Source organism: Fukomys damarensis, unplaced genomic scaffold (assembly GCF_012274545.1).
Source record: "Fukomys damarensis isolate Sample0158 unplaced genomic scaffold, DMR_v1.0_HiC HiC_scaffold_18, whole genome shotgun sequence".
Lineage (NCBI taxonomy): Eukaryota > Metazoa > Chordata > Mammalia > Rodentia > Bathyergidae > Fukomys > Fukomys damarensis.
This window is the reverse complement of record NW_022900930.1, coordinates 7,981,076-7,998,997: the sequence shown is the minus strand read 5'-3', so window position 1 is coordinate 7,998,997 and position 17,922 is coordinate 7,981,076. Positions and strand designations below refer to the sequence as shown.

General features: G+C 43.3%; 1 protein-coding gene across 6 annotated transcripts in view; it reads right to left on the bottom strand.

Moving 5' to 3' along the window:
- The window catches only part of Fut10 (fucosyltransferase 10), an 82,514-nt gene extending 65,223 nt beyond the window's left edge, over nucleotides 1–17,291 (bottom strand). For 3 of the 6 annotated variants that reach the window (XM_010604352.2, XM_010604394.2, XM_010604403.1), the window contains exons 1-2: nucleotides 17,234–17,291; nucleotides 5,441–5,792 (exon numbers count right to left, since the gene is read on the bottom strand). In XM_010604352.2, the coding sequence (XP_010602654.1) occupies nucleotides 5,441–5,668 (228 nt within the window). In that variant the 5' untranslated portion in view covers nucleotides 5,669–5,792; nucleotides 17,234–17,291. The other 3 variants (XM_033765369.1, XM_010604371.3, XM_010604360.3) reach the window with 3 other exon arrangements.
- Between the last annotated feature and the right edge of the window lie 631 nt (nucleotides 17,292–17,922).

Below are 17,922 nucleotides of genomic sequence, written 5' to 3'. Positions count from 1 at the left end.
TGTAACAAACTACCACAAACTTCCTAATTTGGACCCACCAACATTTATTATTACACAGTTCGGGTGGTCAGAAGTTGGAAATGGTATTCACGGAGATAAAAATCAAAGGGTTAAGAGGACTACATTCCTTTCTGGAGATTCTAGGGAAGAATCCATTTTCTTGACTTTACTGTCTGTCTTTTACAGGCCACCCTTAATAGTTGGCCCACGGCCCCTTCCTCCACCTTCAAAGCAGCAACACTGCCCCTCTCTGATTCTTCTGACCCCTCTCTAACCATGGCCAGGGACGGTTCTCTACTCTCAATGATTCATGGGATTGCAGTGGGCCTCCATGAATTGTTCAGGATAATCTCCATAAGGATACCTGAGACCCAGAATTTCGTATTTTGTTACATGTTTATTAGTACGTTTGCAGTGTATGATTATATTCAGCATGGGGAGATGGTACCTGTATATAACATGTCTTATTTTTTTTTAACTTCCCTTTCTTGTCCTCTCCCTCCCCTTTCCAAGTCCAAATAATTTATAGAGATTTATTTTTACAGTTCTGGAGGCTGGGAAGTGCAAGTTTGAAGGGTCCAAGAGAGTGAAGGAGCCCAAATTTATCTTTTATCAGGAACCCATTCTTAATGCACTCCAGCAATCGCAGCCTTCATCTACTCATGAGGGCAAAGCTCCTGTGGCCTGATCTCCTCATAAAGGTCCCAGCTTTCTATACTGCTGCACTGTACGTCCCAAACATGAACTCTGAGGGACACTCACATCACAGCCATGCTCCCCCTCACAATATGTGACATTAAACCCACCTGCAAAGCCCCTCTGCCATGTAAATGCCATATTCACAGGTCCATGCATTATGGCATGAACACAGCCGCCAAAATATAGACCAACAAGGGCACTTAATAATTCTACTAGACGCTTACAAAGACCCATCCTCCTCATTTTATATACAGAGTATCCAGAAAAGGTCTGTCCCTTGATGTTTATGCTAGGGTTATTAACGGTCTGCTACTAGAGATAACACACTAGGGAAAATAAGGTATAAGTTACCAACTGGTTTCTTTTATTACAATTAACAGGGGTGTTATATTTCTAACTATACCCACTATAACACGGGCACTATGCAGTAATGTCTAACATCAAAACTCCCTAGAGTCAGTGTCATTAGCCCAGCAGTCCCCTGGGAACGGGCTTCCACTTCTCTTCATGTAAGGCTGCCATTTTCAGCTATTTCAGGACAGTCTATGTCTCCTCCCTGGGCCAATGGAAACGGTAACGGGGAGGGCAAAGAGAATGGGATACACACCATGGGGCAGCTGTCCTCCAAGTGCTGCCTTGTCACTAAACTTTTAAATTTGTACATCGATGTGGCATTTCTAAAGTGTTAGCAAAAGGCTGATCTGTTTTATGTATAACTGAAACCTTAGCGAACAGACCAAAATATAGAAAGTCGTTAAAGGAAGCATATTTGCATTTTTATGTAGTCAGCCCCTCTATATCATCAGGTACTTTGTCTACAGAATCCACCAACCATGGATGAAAAATATTCAAAGAAAAAAACTCGCATCTATACTGGACATGTTCAGATGTTTTTGCTATCATAATTCCCTAAACGATACAATGTAACAACTATTTCCCCGCACTTACATTGTAATAGATACTGTGACAAATCTAGACATGCTTCAACGTATATAGGATAAAGTGCATAGTTTGTATGCAAATACTGTGCCATTTTACACAAGGGACTTGTGCATCTGCATATTTTGGTAAATGGAGAACCAAACCCCTAAAGCCGTAGTGGCTGAACCTGTGGCACACATGTTATTGCGTTTTCCTTTTAAGAAAAAAGATGTCAATGTATGAGTTGTTTTTCTAAACTAGAACCTCAGTATTTAGGTCTAATGCAGTGTTGGCTCTTTGCGATAAAGTGGGTTTGGGGTTGCAGTTTGGCACTCAGACTCTAAAAGTTTCACCTTCACGCTAAGGACTCCAAGAATGACCCTTCACTCCTCCATAATCAGCCAAAGAGAGTGCTCCCTGTGGAGCCCTACTCTCATTAGCAACCCAGGGCAGGGCCTTTACCACGTATGACTCCAGCAGCAGTGGGATCTGTAACTCCCTGGAAGAGCCTGGAACCTTCATTAGATTCTCAAAAGTACCCAAGGCATATGAAAATAATATGAACCACTGAGTGAAAGCCAACCAGCAGCACTCCAAAAGGAGTAAGAAACTATTTGCTTTTAAGAAATCATGGATCACCTGACACCAGAGTCTGCATTAAAACAGCAAAATAGTCCTGAAAACTAGTCTAACTCTAGCCATAGCTTTCTCAGCATTTTTATAATATAAGGTGGCTCTTCCCTCCCCAGCAGCTTGATGGAGCAGAGTTGACTTATGACCCCAAACTATCTTCATTTGACCTTCCTCTACAAATGTATCCCTAGCAACTTTTAAAAAGACTTTTAAAAAGCCACAGGATATAACTTCAAATATAACATTTGTTCCACACTTCTGATCAATGTCTCCTATACGAAGTATAAGTTTGTTAGGTAAAAAGGGCCAAAAGCCAGGACCAAACTGGGACCATAACAAGCCTTTATTATGGGGAGGGTCTGCAGGGCTGTCTCCAAACAAAGGAGAGAGAGCAAAATGGCAGAACAGGGAGCTTCTGTTATAGGAGCGGGGTGGGGTCAGCCTGAGTGAGGTAGTATTAAGGGATTGGAAGAGCCTGTGACATCACTAGGAGGGTCTTGTGACATCCCTAGCTGCTAGGAGGTAGCAAGTATCAGGTTACTCGTTTGGCCGGAGAAGAGGCAGGATGGGAAGAAGCCTGTTCTTTGTTGGGAGAAGTCATATTTTAACATGGAGGCTGCTATTCCATGTGGCAGCCATCTTAAGGAAAGGGAAGTCTAACAAAGTCTTACAAATAATAAAGATTTTTTGCCAAACAGCTTTTAAAAATATATTTATCCACAGATACCACTACCAGGTTGTAAGTATGCAGGGAGACAGAGAAAAATATTGAAACCATGAGGATAAAATCAGTCAAATCCACAATTTAGACTATTCAAAAAGTCAAATAAACCCGTTTCTTCAAGCAATCCAGGACATCAAATAAAAGGTAGGTCAAAAGAAACTTCCAATAGGAAAGAAGCAAAACAAAATTTGAGATACACCAAACTAAGGCAATGTGTGTGATTTGCTTAGTCCATATTCAAACTAATCAATTATAAAAAAGATTTTTTAAGACAACTGGGAAAATTTTAACATTCTCAGGATATAGAGGATTTATAATGTGGTTACATGACAATTTAAATGTTTCTATGTGTCAGAAAATCATATTAACATAAGTCCAGGAGAGGGCCGGGGATTTGGCTCAGTGGTTCCACTGCCTTCCTTGCAAGCACCAGGGCCCAAGTTCAATCCTCGGTACCAAAAAAAGAAAGTATTTCCAGGTGAAATGCAGTGCCTAGGATTTGCTTTGAAAAATTCCAGAATTCATGAAATATTTGCATCTAAAGAAGAATAAGTAAAATTCAAAACTGAAGATTTTATATGTGTGTGTGTGTGTGTGTATTATATGCCCAAAGAGTTTTTAGATACTATACACAAGTATAGTTTAAAGGGGATGAAAAACAGTCTAAGATAAATGATTTCCTCCAGAGAAAATCTTTGAGCTTAACTTCGGGTAAACATTACATTTTTATCTATAGATTATCATTAATAGTAATTAATGTTATAGAAGTGCTGCAGGCTAAGTTGTATGCCCTAAAAATTCACGTGTTGAGGCCCTAACTCCTAGCACCTTAGTATGTGGCTGCATTTGGAGGTTGGGTCTTGAAATAGATTAATAAATGAGATCATCAGGGCCCCAATCCAATATAACTGGGGTCCTCATAAAAAAGGAAAATTTGGACACAGACAAATGCAGACAGAAGACAGTATGATCACACAGGAAGATGTTCATCTGCAAGTCAAGAAGAGGGACCTCAGGAGAAACCAGCTAACCCCTGACATGGACTCCTCGGCCTGCATAAATGTGAAAAAATAAATTATTTTTCGTTGTCTAAGCCACCCATCCTGTGGTACTTTGTTAAAACAGTCTTAGCAAACCAACAGAGGATCCATAGCATGATTTACTTTTTAATTTGTCCTACTCATGTGACAAATTATTTCATCTGCCTACTCCATAAACCATTAAGAACAGGTGTGGCTCTGAACACATAAAGATTCTTTCTTTTTTCCATTGGTGTTTTTAAAGAATTTTTTATGATAACATGACCACAGTGCTGAACACCAACACACTCCATGTGCCAGTGAGGAACTGGAAACCTACTGGTGGCAAAACTAAAACTGGGCCAGACTAAGGTTTAGCTCCAGGATTCTCGTGATCTGGAAACTTAGAACATACGTGCACATGAAAACCATGGGAATTTATTCTGACATTAAAATGAGAGCTCTTAGCTTAGACACAGGCATTCCTCAGAAGTGGATAAAGAGCCACACCAAATGCCTCAGGAGATCAAAGTGCCCTGAAACTCCCCATAGAGAGACAGATAAGACCAGCCCCTTCTGCAGAGCAGACCCTAGATATCCCCAAGACAGACAGCAAAGCAGTCAAATGTCTCCTCCGACTGGATACCCAACCTGCAGAGAGAAGTAGAGCCCCAGTGCTCACTAAAGGGCTTTTATAAATTCTAAGCTCTTCCATCCTGATCAGAAAGAAGGAGCCGCTGCTGAGTTAAAAGCCCTGAGCACTTTCGTTTCCATCAGTCCCACACCTGGACCACTCACATCCATAAATCATCTGTAAAAGTCCTTCCGATTGTGAAATGAACCGCTGGTACTTGGATAGGGGAATACATCTAATACATATATCTTTACCACTATACAATTTTTATTAACTTTAGCTTAGTAAACAAAGTTCAAAATTTACTGTAGGAACTAAGTAGGAGGACTGGAGAAGTGTTTCAGCTTATTCATCCTAATGCAGCCCTTGATCCAACTGCGTATGTCAAGAAATTTACTCATGTAGTTGTTTGTATTCTGCACTTATTACAAGGTGCAGAATATCTTCCAGATATTATTCTCAGAATAGTCTTAGCCTCTTCAGAGCGGTCATGTTTCAGATGCAGCAACCCTCAGTCACTCTGAGGGAGCCATCCAACACTGACCCAGCAAGACACAGTGGGCTGTAATGTGCTTCCCTAAAACCAGCACTGTGCGAGTCACAAACTGATCCCCATCTCAATGATTCTGTTTCTGAAAAACTCAATAAACTTCCATTTCACCTGTATAAAAAAAAATATTTTTTTCTTTGCCTTACACTACAAAATGCCCCTGGTCTTAAAGGATTAAGCAAAAAAGTAAATACTCGGAAGTTGGGGAGGTGACAAAGGCCAGGAATGAATCCACACCATGCAGCCCGAATCCTGGGTACCTGTAATGTGACAAGCAGAAAGACAATAGCTGTGATGCACAGGCAGGACGCCAAGAGCTTCCTCCTCTGAACGTGCACCATGCTGCCCTGCCTCGGGTGACTGGCAGAGGGCCGGCCCGGCCACCAGGTGTCCTCACGTCGGCCCACAGCCCAAGACGACCTCATGTGGACGAGCCATCTGGGTGCCGATTTCACGCACTGCCGGTCCTGCTGGGACTTGGTCTCCATGAAGGACTGAGATCTGCGGCTCCGCGTGGGCCTGACATGGCAGGGAGAGGGAGCAGCATGCAGTCTTCCTAAGCCATCCTCAGAGCAGCCGGAGACTCTTCAGGCAAGAAGGCATCAACAAATCCTGTAACAAATGCATAGAATTAGCTGTGCTGCAGAACACTGAATAGATGTGGTCTTACAGGGTTAGCAGGTAAAACACATTAGCTTTACAATTTGGGGATCACAGCATCCTAGGACCTCACTCACAGCTAAAGGAAACTGAGACGGGGTAGCAACATGACTTGTCTGAAGCCACACAGCCCATGAGAGAGAGCACCAACTCCACAGGCAGGACCCAAAATCTAGAATTCTCTTTTTATTTCATTTTTTTCTGCCATCAGAGGATTGAATCCCAGAAGTCATTTATGTGAACTTCCTCCCTTCTGCCTAGGTTTCAAAGCAGTAGAGAAGTGGAACAGAAATTACCAGGATTAGAGGCTGAGGTATAGCTCAGTGGCAAATGGCCTTCCTAGCACACATGAGGCCCAGATTTCACCCCTAGCACTACAAAAAAAAAAGGAAGTAAAGGAAGTACCCAGACTATTCACCCACTCCCATAATTAGGGAAAGAAGCAAAGGCTCAGGCTTTGATCAAAATGGCTAATGATCAACTGCCCCAATGTTCAGCATCAGCCACAATGTAGAGAAATCCCATTACGCATTTATTTTTTAATTCTACTATGGCCACTGCAATAGAGCAGTAGGTTGTTTGGGCAATGTAACTAGGGTTTTATGTATATGAAGCAGAACTCTTTTAAAAGCCACTGAATGGTTCCACAGAATGTCTTTTATTCCCAAGATTCCAGAGCCAGGTATGGTGGCCCATGCCTATAATCCCAACATTCAGGAGGCTGAGGCAGGAGGATTGCTGCAAGTTTGTGACCAGCATGGGCTACATAGTGAGCTCAAGGCCAGCCTGAACTACACAGTGAGACTCTGTCTTAAAAAAATTCTGAGGCCGGACGTGGTAGCGCACGCCTGTGATCCCAGCACTCGGGAAGCTGAGACAGGAGGATTGCTGTGAGTTCGAGACCACATAGTGAGTTCCAGGTCAGTCTCAACTACACAGTGAGACCCTGTCTCAAAAAACAAAAACAAAAAAAAAAGAAAAGAAAAGAAAAATGACAAAAAAGAGGAAGTCATTAAGTACTGAGTGATCTATTAAGAGCAAGGTCTTTCCTAAGTACCCAGCATGCTGGAGTTCATTGTGTTTTCCCGTGAAGCAGAAACTTCCTTGTTTGTTCCTTGAAATCCATGGCACTGCAGTAGGTGCTTTCTGTTCCTTGTCATCAGCACGTCTGCAGTACGTGACGATCACTCACTGTAGGAATTGGTACATGTACTTAACATTTCAGTTCTTTCTTCCCAAAAACTTAACTTTGAAAAGTACTACAATGAGAAACCAGTGTGGCTCTGAAGTTTCTGCATTTTCTATTTTTGAACATTAATAGCATAAAATTCGCACCAGATAATACTAACACTCACAAGTTAACTACATGAACCACAGGCGGTGCGGAGGGGGGGTGTAGAACAGCTGTCAGTTGACACATCAGAGAAAAAAGGAACAAAAATCTCCAAGAAGCTGATATGAACCTTACCTTCTACACAGTAAATGCTAGCAGCTATCATCTACATAAAATTTGGAGCTAATATTTTGGGATCCAATTTTGGTTCTGTTTCTTATGCCTAATATAAATTGGTCACGTTACTAAATCTAAGTCTCAGTTTATTTGTAGTAAATAATAAATGTTAACTCATTATTTTCCCCCTGCATAACAGAAAGGTCATCAGATACTCATTTTAACTGCGGAAGCAATTCAAAACAGTTGTAATTAATGTAACCCAGATTAGGTAATGAAATATACCACCTTAACTGGGAATTTTTTCCAGTAATGGGGCTCGAACTCAGGACCTTAAGGTTACAAGGCAGATACAGTGACACTGAGCTAAGTCCCCGACCCTGACTGGAAATTTAAGTATATCACTTTCAAAAGATTTTTAGATCTACCATTTGCAATCCCTTTGTAAACTAGTCAAGGTTGGCATTATTATTCCCACTCCCACAAATAAAGCAACAGAGCCTCAGCAAGTTTAAGTAATTTGCATATGGTCACATTTCTTTTAAGGTTTCTGCCAGAAATCAGATCACCTAACTCCAAGATTGGCAGAAAGCAAAGATGGCAGGACAGTGTTGTCAAGAGCACAAGGAGTCAGGGACAAAAGAAACCAAAAGTTGGAGAGAGAATCTGGGGATAAAGTTTATGTATGTTTACCATTACCATTAGCTCAAATCAATTGTAGGGCCTTTTAAAATGGCTACATCAACTTGACAGAAGAATTTAAGGTTATGAATTTCCTCACATCCAAGGGATCTCAACTTAGGTTTATTCCCAAAGTCAGGAGCATAGCAAGGTTTCAGGGACCAAGCAGTGATTAAATGCCCACTAAAAAAGAGTAGATCCCAAGCTGGGTGTAGCAGCGCATGCCTGTAATCCCAGCACTCAGGAAGCTGAGGCAGGAGGATCACTGTGAGTTTGAGACTAGCCTGGGGTACATAGTGAGTTCCAGGTCAGTCTCAACAACATAGTGAGGCCCTGTCTCAAAAAACCAAAACAAAACAAAACAAACAAACAAACAAAAATGTAGATCCCAGTACGTATATTAATCAATTTCCCAGGCCTCAGTGTGTATTTACAGCAGAACCGTCAACTTAGTATAAGATATTAATTACCCAGGCAGCAGTCCCCTCATTACGGACCTGCAGAGATCACCATGAGGATATCAAAGCTCGCATTCCATGGCACTCGAAGAGCTACGCTCCTTCCATTCCGCTGTCTGCAGGATGAATCTGAGAGACCTCCAAGAGAAGGCCCAGCATATTGCTTTCTGGGACAGTGATGTGTCTGTTCAGATAACCAAAATAGGTAACACCTGATATGGACTCTCACTAACCGACCCTCTTCCCCCTTAGGAATTGGGCTTTGGCAATGATGGCAGGGCTGGTGTGCACTGCCGGGGGCCGGCCATCTGCCGCCTGGAGCTAAGTAGGTCTACCTCATGCTCCCACAAGTGACATCTCACCAAAACCAGCGGCACTGTCATCATAAAAGTAATTCCCAATACCTACTTTCAATCAAGATGAACAAAAAAGAGACCAAGTATCTCAAAGAGAACTCACAGGCTAAGGTTGCCAGCATCAAGGGTGCACGGCCAGTTTACGACATGGGCTAAAAGTGAGAGAAAAGGAACCGAGAGATTTCTGCCCTTTGTCTGTAAGTGCACAATGAGAAACCACCCTTGGCGAGCCATTTGACACATGGGGCTTCCAGCCTTGACAGCGAGTCTCTCCTTCCTCCTCCTATTCCCATTGGCAGAGAAGGTGAGGCCAAAGGTAGGGAACTCTAGGAAAGCTCCCTTGCTGGCTCTCTTCTAGCAACTGGGGAGTTAAATAGTTTATAAACCATGCTCTTAACTGAGCTAGAGATAATACCAAGAACAGCTTTCAGAAGGAATGTACCTAATAATCAAACAAATTATTCACTCTAAGGTGTAATTTCTCAAATAGGCTTGACGCTTCCAAGGAGTATCACTTTCTAATGTGTAAATCTCCAGAATGTCCCTTAAAGGTTGGCTGGATAGAAAAAAATGAAGTTAGGGCCAGGGATTTAGGTCAGTGGTGCTGCTGCCTGCCTTGCAAGTGCAAGGTTCTGAGTTAGATTCCTGATACCAAAAAAACAAACAAACAAAAAGAAAAAGAAGTTGGGAGGCTGATGGGAAGATGTCTGAGAGCCTCTGGGCCACTCTTCTGGCACATCTAACTGCCTTCTTTCGACACTTCTCTTTGGAGTTACAAGTCCGAGGCTGGTGTTCTTCCCATTTCGACCTTCTTTGGTTCGCCGTTCAGCCATAAAGAGATGTCCCTGGAATGTTGACTGGTTATCTCACCCCTGATTGAAATCCTTCAACAGCTTCCCAATGATCTCACGATCAAAGACAAAGTCAAACTCTGTTAGCTCCTAGCCTATTTGGCCGGCTTCCTTTCCTCAGAGTCCTTGTTCCGGCTAATCCGAGAATGTATCTTCTTATCCTCTGCCTTCTGCCTACTCACATACCTCTTTCACTCTTCTAGTCACTGAGTCTTTCTGCGCCACTTCAGAAACCTTATCCCTCCCAAGACCAAGTCAGTTTATAGATCTACATCAATCTGTGCTTACTTCTATCACAGCAATGGAAAGAACGTAAAAAGCTGGAGGAGTTGGGGAAACTTTTGGATGGGAGTAAGGGGTGTGTGCTGAGGGTTAAACCTAGGGCTTTCAAGCCGGGCGTGGTGGCTCATGCCTGTAATCCTAGCACTCGGGAGGCTGAGGCAGGATCACTGTGAGTTCAAGACCAGCCTGGGCTACATAGTGAGTTCCAGGTCAGTCTCAACTACATAGTGAGACCCTGTCTCCAAAAACCAAAAGAAAAAAAAAAAAAAGCAAGAAAAAAAACCTAGGGCTTTCACACGAATCTACATCCCTATCCATTTTTTTAACTTACTTTTGAGACAGGGACCCACTGAGTCACTAAGTTGGCCAAGCAAGACTCAAACTTGTGATCCTTCTGCCTCAACTTCCCAGAAAGCAGAAGCCCACTGCCTCGCTTGGCTTTTAGGAAACTTTCTAAAGCTGCTTCACTGGATGCACAGAAAACAAGTGTGGACTATTACAAAGTTGGCCTATTTGTTAATTTGCTGACGACTCCCTTAATTAATGCCTGTCACTGTCCCTAGGGCATCTGATGCACATGTGATGGCTGCAGTTTCTACTTTTACCTAATTTTTTAAATTAATATTTATTTGCATTAATGTTTCTCATTCTTTTTAAATGGACCTCTTATTTTAGTGGGCATGAATTTTTCCATAGAGAGGGCTTTGGGTGAAAGATTTCTATTTGGAAATGTCATTCTCTTCAACCAAGGACACATTTTTTTTTCTTTTGCTAGCAAACCAAAAGATTTATTTTATTTTTTAAAGGGAGAAAGCTTTATTTGACCTACACAGTTTGTCAAAGTTTCAGTCTATAATCAGGTGGCTCCCAGGCAGGGTGGCAGAGGGACAACAGTTCATAGGCAGCAGAAAACAACAAAAACAAAAAGAGATCTTAACAGAGCCTTTCTTCCCCTTTTATCCAATCCAGACTACGAGGATTCAGGCAATGCCAAAGCAATCACTCAGTGTAGTGGTTTAATAATCACACACCCTTAATCCCAGCATCACACACTCCAGATTCAGTCACCTCTGAAAAAGAAAGTCCCACCTCATTCACATGAGGCTTTGACAGGACACCTAAATACAAGCCCTAACATTCCGACCCTGGCCCTCCATATCCCTTTATGCAAAAGACATTTAGTTCATCTTCAAGAGTTGCCAAAATCCAACAGTTTCAGCACGGCTGAAAAGTACAAGTCTAAAGTCTTCTCTGAGACTTAAGGCAAACTCTTAGCTGCAAATCCCTGTACCAATGAAGACAAGGTTAAACACTTCCATTATTCAATGGCACAAGGTGAACATTTCCACTCCAAACTGAGGAATAGTAAGGAAAGGGACCAAAGCAAGACCAAAATCCAGCAGAGTAAATATTAAATCCCACAGCTGCACGTCCATCATCCAAGGCAATCTGTGGCAAGTTATAAACTCCAAAGGACTTGGGTGACTCCACCCCTATGGCTCTACAGGTGCTTGTAGCTCCCATGGCTTCTCTCTTGGGCCGGTTCGACTCCCTGCTTGCAGCTTTCCTCACATAATCCATGCTGCCAAGTTCTCTAAACTTCTGGAGTCTCCACTGCACCTTCAGCTTCACACACGGCCCTCTCAGGGGCACTGCCTGGCCTCCCAAGCCCTCTTCTGAAATCTGGGTGGAAGCCTTCCTGACCCTGCAACGCTCGGATACTGCATGCGCCTAAAACCAGCACCAGTGGATGACACCGAGGTCTGCTGCCAGCTGGAGCAGTAGCCAGGCTTCCTTCTCTCTTGGCTGTAGGGGTCCGGTGGCTGTGAACCAAATCCCCCAGAAAAACTTCCCTAAGTCACTCTGGAACAACTTCCCTAGGCTGCTGTCCTCCTGTAACATGGTGTTCCAGGGCTTTTTTTCTCAAAGGAAAGTCTTTCACTTTTGCAATTTTGAGGCTACTGCTGCTTACGATGCCCTCAGGCCATCTTTTCTATTCTGTTCCTTCTCAGTAATCAAGATCCACAGCTTTACTGGAGCTTTCTTTCTGGCCAAAGTAAAAATGCTTTAAATCATTCTGCTGGGCTCTTTGCTCTTGATTCTCAACATAAATCTGGCTAAAAGACCCCAACAGAAGCCGTCAACATTAGACTGCCTTGAAATTTCCTCTTCAAGATTAATTAGTTCACTGCCCTTAATCTCAGTCTCAGGCAAAGTCTCTGGACACAAGCAAAATGCAAACAAACTTTCTGCCAAGGCATAACACACACCGTCTGGAGTCCAGTAGCCAGTGCATTCCTTCTTCCCAGCAGAAACCTCGAGAGCATGGTCTTTACCCGCTTTCTAGTCTGCTGAGCTCTGACCAGAACTTAGCTTGAGGCATTCCAGTTTTACTTCTTCAGCCAACATCTCTGAATCTTTGCTCTCCCTCTTGCCACAAGCCAGTTCCAAAAGCTCTTGAGCTGCATGGCCATGTAATCTCATAGCAACAACCTCATTTGCTGGTACCAAATTTTGTCTTAGTTACTTTTCTCTCGTTGCTGAGAGAAAATATCTGACTTCCAAAGATAAAGGAGGGAAAGGTCTCTTTGGCTTGCAGTTCCTAGAGGTTTAGTTCAGGTGGTTCCAAGTCAGGATGGCAGAAGAGCAACAGTCCATGGCAGTGGAGGACAGCAGATGCCACCAAGAGATTTAAACCTCAGCTTTTTAGTTCCTCCAACCAGTAATCTCAGTGGAAGACCTCCAAAATGATATAGGGGAAGAAATGTAACTCCCAAACCTGCTGTATTTCCAAAACTTGAATTTGTGTTCCTTAAAATCAAACAATGAATTCTATGAACAATGGAAGTTAAGAGTAGGAAAAATTTATTGAGACAGAAGGGGGACTGGAAAGCGGGTTGCCCCCAAGGACACATTTCAAGCAAGACCACTGTCACTCAAGACTGGTGATAATGGGAAGAAGGTGTAGCCAGAAGACCTTGCAGTTCTGCTGCAAGAATGGCACATTCATAAACCCTTAGGTTCTAGACACACACCAAAGCACTCACTTATGTAGTGTTAACTACCACAAGCTCACACTGGTAGACAGACCCAAATGAAAATGCAAATTTAAGAGGCAGTGGGAGTCCAAGAGTGTTTGATAGTGTGAAATACAGCAGCTACTCAAGAGGCAGAGATTCTTCATCTTTGTTCTTCCTATGAGGTCTTCTAAAAGAATTCTTTCTCCAAGGACTTACAGGTTACTCTCTGGCAATTTTCCTACCTAGCAGATCTGCATTAAAATCCCTCATCTGTTTTTATTATGTACATAATTATGAGTGAGGCGCTAGTTAAATAACACGCACAGAATGTGGCTAATATTTCACACATCTAAAGGCGAGACCAGGCAATGTTCCAAGATTTCTTCCCAAAATGAGCTCTCTAATCCCATGAATTGCGTTCAGGAGCAAAAGCTCTTCACAGAAGAAAGATTAACCTGGTAAAGAGGCAAGAGTCATAATTTGATCTTAATTGTCAACCTCACTGGACTAAGAGAAGCAGTTGTATCATGGGGCACTGTAGCGCTCACTGGATTAACCCAGTGATGTTCACAGCAGAATGTGCTGTTAGGAGGTGGGGCCAGCTGGAGGTGGTCCCTGGGGAACGCTCTGGAAGGTGCACCTCTCCCTAGGGCATAACTGTGCTCCAACACACCATTCTGCCCTGTTTCTGCTTTAGAGCCAACCAATCATGAACTCCGAACCATGAGTCAAATTAAACCTTTCCTTTAGGTCTGGGTGTACCGTCTGGAGTCCAGTAGCCAGTGCATTCCTTCTTCCCAGCAGAAACCTCGAGAGCATGGTCTTTACCCGCTTTCTAGTCTGCTGAGCTCTGACCAGAACTTAGCTTGAGGCATTCCAGTTTTACTTCTTCAGCCAACATCTCTGAATCTTTGCTCTCCCTCTTGCCACAAGCCAGTTCCAAAAGCTCTTGAGCTGCATGGCCATGTAATCTCATAGCAACAACCTCATTTGCTGGTACCAAATTTTGTCTTAGTTACTTTTCTCTCGTTGCTGAGAGAAAATATCTGACTTCCAAAGATAAAGGAGGGAAAGGTCTCTTTGGCTTGCAGTTCCTAGAGGTTTAGTTCAGGTGGTTCCAAGTCAGGATGGCAGAAGAGCAACAGTCCATGGCAGTGGAGGACAGCAGATGCCACCAAGAGATTTAAACCTCAGCTTTTTAGTTCCTCCAACCAGTAATCTCAGTGGAAGACCTCCAAAATGATATAGGGGAAGAAATGTAACTCCCAAACCTGCTGTATTTCCAAAACTTGAATTTGTGTTCCTTAAAATCAAACAATGAATTCTATGAACAATGGAAGTTAAGAGTAGGAAAAATTTATTGAGACAGAAGGGGGACTGGAAAGCGGGTTGCCCCCAAGGACACATTTCAAGCAAGACCACTGTCACTCAAGACTGGTGATAATGGGAAGAAGGTGTAGCCAGAAGACCTTGCAGTTCTGCTGCAAGAATGGCACATTCATAAACCCTTAGGTTCTAGACACACACCAAAGCACTCACTTATGTAGTGTTAACTACCACAAGCTCACACTGGTAGACAGACCCAAATGAAAATGCAAATTTAAGAGGCAGTGGGAGTCCAAGAGTGTTTGATAGTGTGAAATACAGCAGCTACTCAAGAGGCAGAGATTCTTCATCTTTGTTCTTCCTATGAGGTCTTCTAAAAGAATTCTTTCTCCAAGGACTTACAGGTTACTCTCTGGCAATTTTCCTACCTAGCAGATCTGCATTAAAATCCCTCATCTGTTTTTATTATGTACATAATTATGAGTGAGGCGCTAGTTAAATAACACGCACAGAATGTGGCTAATATTTCACACATCTAAAGGCGAGACCAGGCAATGTTCCAAGATTTCTTCCCAAAATGAGCTCTCTAATCCCATGAATTGCGTTCAGGAGCAAAAGCTCTTCACAGAAGAAAGATTAACCTGGTAAAGAGGCAAGAGTCATAATTTGATCTTAATTGTCAACCTCACTGGACTAAGAGGAGCAGTTGTATCATGGGGCACTGTAGCGCTCACTGGATTAACCCAGTGATGTTCACAGCAGAATGTGCTGTTAGGAGGTGGGGCCAGCTGGAGGTGGTCCCTGGGGAACGCTCTGGAAGGTGCACCTCTCCCTAGGGCATAACTGTGCTCCAACACACCATTCTGCCCTGTTTCTGCTTTAGAGCCAACCAATCATGAACTCCGAACCATGAGTCAAATTAAACCTTTCCTTTAGGTCTGGGTGTCAGATATTTTGTCCTGCAGAAAACAGCTGACTAATACAAACGAAGATTTCTCCAGGCCAGGGATTTAGCTCAGAGGCTCTGCCACTTGCCTTGCAAGTGCAAGGACCCACGTTCAATCCCCAGTACCAAAAAAGCCAAAAAACAAAAAACTAAGATTTCTGAGGAAAAAATAATATATATACATATATACATGCACTTGTATATAACAAGTTTAGAATTATTTCATCTTTGTGTGTGTGTGTGTATGTGTGTGTGTGTGTGTGTGTGTGTGATGCTGGGGATCAAACCCAGGGCCTCACAAGTGCTAGGCAAGCACTCCACCACTCAGCAAGAACTCCAGGCCATTTTCTTTTAAGTAATTTAACATTACCTTTTGAAATTTAAAATTGTATTCTCAAATAAAAAGATATCTGGAAAACACTGCAAATAAACTTAGTTTTCTTTTTTTAATTTCCAAAAAAAAAACATGTTCAGGACCACTGTAACAAATATTTATTGTAGAATCTTGATAATTAAAATATTGCATTTCTTGCTGCAATTAACTCTCTATATTCTGAATACTATAAAAAACATTTAAGCAGGGCCAGGGATTTAGCTCAGTAGTACCACCACCTGCCTCGCAAGCACAAGGTCCCGAGTTCAATCCCCGGTACCAAAAAAAAAAAAAAAAAATGTAAGCATAGGCTGGAAATGTCTGTATACTGAGCAATACTTACACATACACGAGTAACATTATCCAAATTATTTTTTCTTTATTTCTTAAATTTAACCCTAATTTGGATCTTTCAAAAATGTTCTGTTTATAACATAAAGCTTGAAAGTTACTGTTTTCTTCCTCAATGAAGAATAAAAGATGACCAACAATGAGGCAGGAGCATCGGAGGCTCTGTTTAACTCGCTGTTGCACACTGCCATCTAGCACGAAGCAGCAAGTGAAGAGTTGTGCAGCAATTTCAAAAGTGGAACAGACTGAAAGGCTGGGCGGCAGTTCTAAGATTCAGCAAGCGTAAGGCACAATCTACACGCTGGCTGGGAAACTTCAGGGTGCAGACACCTGGATTATCTATTCAATCCTGATGGCCACGCCTCACCTGAAAGCCTCCTTTTGCGATCAGGATTGATCGATCAGGATCAAGGTGGACCGCAGAGAGCCAAGGCCCTACCTTGTGATGTGACACTACTAGCAAGCCCAAGACTGGTTGAGAGTTTCTGGGAAGGAGGGAGAGGGGTTCTCGTTTAAGATAAGGAAGGATGTATGAAGGTGTTAAGGCCCCAAGACCAAGTTAACATTGTCCTCAGACACTGCACAAATGAAATTAACAATTCAAGTCACACCTATGTCAAGGTGCCTGGACAGTGAGGAGGAGGAAACCTGTCAGATGCTACAGTGTCAAAAAAAAAAAAAAAAAGTCATTTGCATGACATTTGCTAGGTATTAAAGAATCATTAAAATCTCGGAAGAAAATGCCTTGAACTTCACAGCAATGTCCTAGCTTACACAAATGAGTTCTATCCTGTGGGCGCTAAGTGGATATAAAAACACCTAAGTCTTGGCTTGCCCGCGGATAACCAAAACCTGCTGATGGGGTCTTTCCACGATACCGTGTCTACTAAATACGCAACGTTCGGCACAACTGCAAACTAGTCATGGTTGCTAGTTCAGCACGAAATCCCAGCTACAAGTGAGCCTCGGTGAACACCCCAAGCGGGCTGAAGCGATTCACAACACACAAAAGCAGAGCAGGGCTCTCGAGCCGCGAGCTGCAGGCGGAAGCCGAGGGCGGAGGAAACCCCGCATTCCTAGGATAGCACCGCAGCTCCCGGCTGCAGCCCCTCACCTGCCTCCCCCGCTGCAGACTGCCCAGGGATTTGGGCGCGAAGCAGAGCCGTGGGTTCTCTGCACACAACTCAGCGCTCACTCCTTTCCTGGCACACAGGGTCCCTCGGCTAGGTCGGCGGGCACGCAGACCCGGCCCCCACCAACCCAACACCCGGGCCCAACAGACCCGAGTTTCACACTCACCGCGCCACTGAGAGTGGTTTCCACTTCCAGTTTGCAACTCGGCTCAGGGGAAGACCTGGAAACGGATTTTTGGAATGGAAGACCTAGCTGCCCCGCATCCTGCGGGCCAGTTCAGGACGCAAAATCCTGGATCCAGGTTTTTATCTATGCCTTGCCTAATAGCCTAGAGCACCTCGTTTCAATTAGCTTTGTTTCCCTCACTGGCCGGGCTTTGTTGGAAGCCGGCCTGACGACAAAGTTAAGCGAAGTTATTGGAAAGTTCTTCCGGACAGCCCTTCTAGGGAGGAAGGCTTCTCATGTCCCCCCTTTTTTTTTTCCGGGACTGGAGATGGAACCAGCGTTATAAACCCAGCCCCCTCCCACTTTTTGAGACAAGGACTAACAGGCTGGGCTTGGATTAAATCGTCCTGCCTCAGCCTCTCAGAATGGTGGAATTTCAGGAACGGATGGGCCACCACACCCGGTTCTGAAGCCCTCTTCTTAAATCACAGGAAACTGTATCTCAACTGCACTAGGATTGGGGCATAAAGTCAACTGTTTAGGGAAATTCTGAGCCTTTCATGAGCACATTAAGCCAAGGCTAGGCACCCTTATTTGGTTCCCTTGTAGAATTTGGTATGATCTTTTAGTTTTATTAATTGCTGTGGTCTGAATGTTTGTATCCTACAAAATTCCTATGTTGAGTCCTA